Source organism: Chanos chanos, chromosome 3, assembly GCF_902362185.1.
Source record: "Chanos chanos chromosome 3, fChaCha1.1, whole genome shotgun sequence".
NCBI lineage: Eukaryota > Metazoa > Chordata > Actinopteri > Gonorynchiformes > Chanidae > Chanos > Chanos chanos.
In genome coordinates, this window is record NC_044497.1 from 56,489,473 (window position 1) to 56,496,485 (window position 7,013).

Genomic DNA, 7,013 nt, shown 5'->3' on the forward strand with positions numbered 1-7,013 from the left:
TTGCATTTGAAAGGAACATTTTGAAAGTTGTACCGAAAACGTGAATGCGCCATTGCTAACTTTCAGCTAACTGTATAAGAAATTCTTATCTGTTTATTATGTCATAAAAAAACACCAGTGGGGGTATATTTGTTAGAACATGCAACGAATATGTCAATTTTTACAGCGTGACGCCCACCAAGACTGTGCGCTGTTTCCCTAACAATAAACTCTGGGTGACTGAGGATATCAAGGCATCGCTGAGGAGTAAGAAGGCAGCCTTCAGGACTGGAGACTAGGAGGAGATTAAGGAGGTGCAGACAGAGCCGATGGAAAAGATCACAGAGGGTAAGGAGTATTACAGGTGGAAGCTTGAAAAGAAACCCCAGCAAAAGAACATGGGGGAGGTGGGGAGTGGCTTGCCCCCCCCCTCCCCCAGCACCCTCACTCCACCATCTCTCCTCAGCGACCCTCCTGGCTCCTGTCCATTTGCCCCCCCCCCCCCCCGGGATCTCCAAAGGCTGATTTGTACTTCTGCGTAGGTTCTACGTGGACCCTACTCCGTAGCCTACTCGAGTGGCCAACGCCGTTCTGAGCATTTACGCTTGTGCATTGGTGTGTCTGTGTTGCTCTGTAATTACGTTGCCAAAACGCTAGTTTGCGGTGGGGGTTTTATGCCACTGTATTGAGTTTCTTTGTGCATTACAAACGATGGCGAGAATAATATTAAGTAAAGAGTCGGATTTCAGTCCTTGCACAGCAATATCTGTAAAACAAGTTTTGCATTCAAAAGAAGGACTAGTTTCTAAACTTTGGGGGACAAACAGACTGAGCTCTCAAAATAACGAGCGCTCAGTTCGCCATTTTGCCGAAAATTTTGAATGGCGACTGAGACTGAGCGGATCATGTCGCCATTGGCGCTAATAAATGTTGAACAACGGTTACTTTTACTGAAATAACAGCAACGCAGAAAAGAGAGAAGACATCGGATGAGATGGTGCGTACGACCATTGTACCATTGAGCAGAAGGAGGGTGATGCTTTCAAGCAGTTGTTGCAGTCTGCTTCGACGCGCGTTGCCGCAACGCGTAGTTACATGTCTTGGGAGGTGCGCGTCAGGCTATGGTGTAGGCTATGGCATAGGGTACGCGGCTACGCAGAGCCATTCGACGCAGAAGTATAAATTGGCCTTAACAGCTCTCCGGAGTCACTTACTATAACTGAGGAGGCTGTGAGAAGAGAGTTCAGTAGACTACGCCCAGGCAAGGCTGCAGGGCCTGACGGCCTCAGCCCCAGAGTGCTCAAAGGATGTGCTGCTCATCTGTGTGGAGTTTTTCTGCACATCTTCAGCCTGAGCCCGATGACTGTCCCTGTTCTCTGGAAGACATCATGTCCTGTTCCTGTCCCCAAGAAAAAGCACCCAAACACCCTCAGTGACTACAGACCAGCGGCTCTGACTTCACATGTCATGAAGTCGCTGGAGAAGCTCGTCCTGAAACACCTCCGTTCACCGGTTGAGCCGTCACTTGACCCTCTGCAGTTCACCTACCGGCCTCACGCTGGAGTGGAAAAAAACGCCATCATCTCTCTGCCGAACAGGGCTTGTACTCACCTGGATGAGGCAGGCAGCAAAGTCATGTTTTTCGACTTATCAAGTGCTTTCAACACCATATGACCTGCCCTGCTCAGGACTAAGTTACTGGACATGCAGATGGATGCTCCACTAGTGGCCTGGATCACCAACTACCTCACAGGTTGAGCACAGGAGCGTGGTGGACAGTTTTGTGGAGTGGTGTGAACTAAACCGCCTGCAACTCAACATCACGAAGACCAAGGAGTTGGTGGTGGGTTTTAGGAAGCGAAGGACCTTTCCGAACCCTAGTCAGCGTCAGGGGAACAGAGGTTGACATCGTCGAGGAATACAAGTACCTGGGCGTCCACATAGACAATAAGATGGACTGGACTAAAAACACTGGGGCTCTGTACAAAAGAGGTCAGAGTCGCCTGTATTTTCTCAGGACGCTACGATCTTTCAGCGTCTGCAGAACCATGCTGCAGATGTTTTATCACTCGGTGGTGGGCAGCGTCATCTTCTACGCTGTATTGCGCTGGGGCAGCAGGGTGAGGGCAGCAGGGTGAGGGCATAAGGGTGAAGGCAGCAGGGTGAGGACAGCAGGGTGAGGGCAGCAGGGTGAAGGCAGCAGGGTGAGGGCAGCAGGGTGAGGGCGGCAGGGTGAGGGCATAAGGGTGAGGGCAGCAGGGTGAGGGCAGCAGGGTGAAGGCGGCAGGGTGAAGGCAGCAGGGTGAGGGCGGCAGGGTGAAGGCGGCAGGGTGAGGGCAGCAGGGTGAAGGCGGCAGGGTGAAGGCGGCAGGGTGAGGGCGGCAGGGTGAGGGCGGCAGGGTGAGGGCATAAGGGTGAGGGCATAAGGGTGAGGGCAGCAGGGTGAAGGCGGCAGGGTGAGGGCGGCAGGGTGAGGGCGGCAGGGTGAGGGCAGCAGGGTGAGGGCAGCCGACGCCAATAGACTCAACAAGCTCATCAGGGGAACAGGTTCTGTCCTGGGAGTGGATCTGGACTCCTCAAACTACTCAGTATAATGGACAACGCCTCTCATCCCCTGCACACCACGCTGGAGTCACATCAGAGCCCCCTCAGCTGTAGACTGACACCGCCGAGGTGCACCCCAGAACACCACAGGAGGTCTTTTCTACCAATGGCCAACAACCTGTATAACTCCTCCCCCCTCCTGTAGGGAGGAAAGCTGAAACATCAGACACTGGGAACAGTAATATCAATTTCATATGCAATGTTACTTTTTCAATATCGTGTGCAATATTACTTTTCTGCTTTTCTATTTTAGTTTTCTTATTTGTACTAATTCATCTTACTTTTATTGTTATTCCATTGCAGTTTTTTACAATCACTAACAAGCATTGAGCTATACTCAAACTTTTTCTAAACTCTTAACACAGCAACACTCCTACGTCACACAATTAGCCAGAATAGTTCATTTTCAGCTCAAAACCACATTTTGTTCATTAAATACCAACTCTACATTTCAAAATGCAAAAAAACTTTCCCCACATGCACTGACTCTATCAAAACATGGCAAACCCAACTCAATATCAAATCATTCTTCCCAAACACAAGCACATGTTTTCTATCCAAAAGGAACATATAATCAGTCACAGGAAAATGACTTTCTAAGTGCAAACAGTTGACGGCATTACAAAAACTGCAGTACTTTTTCAGTACTATTGTTTTTTTTGTAGCTCAGTTTCCTTTTACTGTAAACCACTCTACATTTTTTGGGTGAGTGTCAAACATGTGCATTGGAATCAGCTGTGGGTAGTCTAATTTACACAACTTACAGTAAATAAGCAATTTCTCAGTGTCTCAGTGATCTTTTTATTCAAAAATGTTTATCAGCTGTTTCAGTACGGCCTTTGAACTGCTGCTGTTGCAGAAGTAGAGGCCTTATAGTATATCTAAGGTTCTGAACATTAGGTTTTCATTTCTGACATGCTGTGTAAGCATTTGTAAAAAAGACAAGAAAGATCCATAATTCTGGTGTTGGGTAAGCTGGTGTGTAAAGAAAATTTAAGCATTTTAGAAACGTGTTAATTGACTGCATATTCTGTGAGAACAACATGAATTGTGTCAATGGTATGGTCCACAACAGATGGATGTTGTGCTAATTGTGTTTAGAGTTTTGAAAATGCGACTACAGATTGGACAAAAGGATGTCAGCGATTGTAAAAAAAGCTGTAGGTGCTGGTGTTACATTTATTTATTACTCTCTTGTTCTTTACTCTTATGTTGTTGTATTTTTTTTGAGCAACCTCTGACACAAGAATTTCCTTCTGGATGAATAAAGCTCTGTCTAGTCTCCACTCATTGTCCTCATGATTGCGTAAGCATCGGCCCTGATGTGTAAACATTGGAACTGATGACAGACGTTTTACATTAAGGTTTTACAGGTTTCGTAGCCTCTCTGCTGGAAATGAGCCATGAACACCCACTTGCATTTACTTTTAGCCGATTAGGTTTTTTCCCCCAACTGTTCAAACTGCATATCTTCTGACTGAGCTGTGCAATTATCCCACATACTGGTGTGTGCGTTTGTTTGTGTTTGTGTGTGCACTTGCGTGGGAATACAGAAAATTATTGTTTCTGTTATGTAAAGTGTTTACAATTGAAAAAAGCTTCCTTCATCAAAATCTTGAAATGTTTTGTATTGGCACAGACAAGTTCAGCTGAAACAAAGTGAAAATGATACATCTCCTTTCATCTCTCTCTCTCTGTCTGTCTCTCTCTCTCTCTCTGTCTGTCTCTCTCTCTCTCTCTTTCTCTCTCTCTCTTTCTCTCTCTCTCTCTCTCTCTCTCTCTCTCTCGCTCTCTCTCTGTCTGCTTCCTTCACTCTCTCTCTTTCCCTCTCCCTCTCTCTCTTGGCCTCACACTCACACTCACTCTCACTCTCACTCTCACTCCCTCTTTCTCTCTCTCTCTCTCTCTTTCCTTCACTCTCTCTCTTTCTCTCTCTCTCCCTCTCCCTCTCTCTCGGCCTCACACTCACTCTCGCTCCCTCCCTCTCTCTCGCTCTCTCTGTCTCTTTCCTTCACTCTCTTGCTCTCTCTCTCTTTCTCTTGCCTTCACTCTCACTCCTTCATTCTCTCTCTCTCCCTGGTGTATTGAGGGACTGTGTGAGGCAGTGCCTGATGGTGACTTTGATTCCTGGACTGTCACAAAGGCCAGTGAGCAGCGGATATCAGTGAGGTACTGAGCAAAGACAAACAATGAGAGGAAACTGAACATTAGAACCCGGATGAATGACAAACGGTTGCTCAGACATCTGGTTTGTTCCCGTCGCTCCCATGTGGCACTCACACTGGTTTCCTAAAGTGACCAGACAGAGATGAGAGACAAGACTGGAGCAGACCAATAACTCTCCTGTTTGCTTTCAGAGTCGTGACTGAAGGAGCCACCATTGTTTCTGTATTATTTTGACCTGTCCAGCACACACAATACGATGCAAAGGAATGTTTCACACCAAGGAAATATGATAATTGACTGTGGATTTGTATGGACACTGAGAGTTATATGAGTTTTTTATATTCTTTGTTCTATATTTATATTTTATGTTCTTCTGAGGTTTTTTTTATATTCTAATCTGTTTTAGATTGCATGAGTGAACTATTTGAACTGGTTTTTGGATGCCAGGGCATCATACAGAATGACACTGAAAATGTGTAACTCTAGCTGATTACTGACACTAGAGGGCAGTAGCGAACCACTTTACCAACAGCAAGTACACAAAGCCTAAGAGAGATCCACACACAGTAGACCCTAGTTTATTATTAAATAATTTTCCTGCTGAAGTCAGTCATCAGTCAGTAACAAAATACAGTGACGTCATATTTGATTGCGCGTACACTAGTGTCATGTTTCAGAGCTTGATGAATATTGTTGGGAATCTGTTTGGAGTCAGCTCCATGGTTGTTTACAGAGCAGAAATAGGTCTAAAACACGGCCCTTGATTGGCTTGTGATTTGATCTCACTGCCTCAGCCGGACGCTCGACACAACCTCCACTGCATCCAGGGAGTGAACCCCCCTGGGAATGCCACAGTTTTCTGGACCTGTTGTTTTGGGGGTGCTGCTGGACCAGACGTGTGTCAGTCAAAGGTTATGTCGTGGCAACTGCGAGTTTTTTTTTTTTTGCTCACTTGCTGGCACATCCAATTTCCTACCTTGAGATTGGGGGTGGGCCTGTCTTTGTTTGTGCGATTAAAAAGTATGTCGTTAAAATATTCTGCGACATTTCTGAATACATTATTTTAAAAGTCACCTGTTTCATTTAAGTCTTAAATAGGCTACTTCAGGTTTTTAAACTGAACTTAGTTCACATCTGTGGTCATCACTAGCAGGCATCTATGTAAACAAGAGCCTGTGCAGTTGGCTAGATGACTAGCTTTTCATTTCTCCCGCCTGTCTCTGACAGAGCAGCTAATCCATCACACCGTCTGGGGGTTTGAGACCTATAACATGTGACAAACTGAGATGACTGTGATCTCTTCTCTTCTCTTCTCTTCTCTTCTCTTCTCTTCCAGATAGTCGTACCCCCCCCCCCCCCCCCCCCCCCCCCGGCTCTCTGCATTGTCAAAGAGAGAAAGTGTGAGTCGGTTGAACACGTCAGAGATTTTGAGGATCAAGTTCACCATCATTTGCTCTAATGGTTAAATTATGAAGAGATTAGCTGTGGAGACCAATTGACTTTCGGCAAATGGATACCTGCACAGCCCACAGAGTTCTGCTCCATCATGATAGGGGCTGCTTATTGCTTATTGCTTATTCTCTCTCTCTCTCTCTCTCTCTCTCTCTCTCTCCTGAGGTTGACTTGGCTCAAAGAAGCACACTCCCACTCATCCACACACCAATCCACACACCCACCCACCCACACACACTTCAATCCTCATAAGGAATAAGCAGTGACTTCCGACTGACTATAACTACAGATCCATTAAAAAAACACACACACACACACACACACACACACACGCATGCACACACACATACACACACACGCACACACACACAAACATAAACACACGCACATACACATACACGCAAACACACACGCACATGCACGCATGCACGCACACATGCGCGCGCGCACACACACACGCGCACACACACACATACATATACACACACATACATGCACGCACGCACACACACATACACACACACAAGGTATGGTAGGACTACATGTCCACCATATAAATACGCTGTGTCCTACTTTGTGCTTTATTTATATGAAAAGTCCTTTTCTGTCACGGGTGGTGTTGAGCCTCAGGTAAGTTATCAGACATGAGTTCAGCACAGTAAGTCCATCTGGTTCAAATATACATTTTAATGAACAATTAAGAGCCTACCTGAGGAGGGCTCAGTCAGGGCATTTGCCCCGTTTTTCTTTATGGTTTGCTGAATGTAAGAGGGGGTTTTGCATTCGACAGTATTTCCCTGTAAAAGGCCACA

The 7,013-nt window shown here is 46.2% G+C and overlaps 1 protein-coding gene across 1 annotated transcript; it reads right to left on the reverse strand.

The window, feature by feature from the left end:
- Window positions 1-2,000: 2,000 nt before the first annotated feature.
- LOC115807237 (vegetative cell wall protein gp1-like) lies at window positions 2,001-6,294 on the reverse strand. The gene is made up of 2 exons (XM_030768108.1): window positions 6,267-6,294; window positions 2,001-2,551 (listed from the first exon to the last, which is right to left on the reverse strand). The coding sequence occupies exons 1-2, from the start codon at window positions 6,292-6,294 to the stop codon at window positions 2,001-2,003; spliced, it is 579 nt and encodes a 192-aa protein (XP_030623968.1).
- Between the last annotated feature and the right edge of the window lie 719 nt (window positions 6,295-7,013).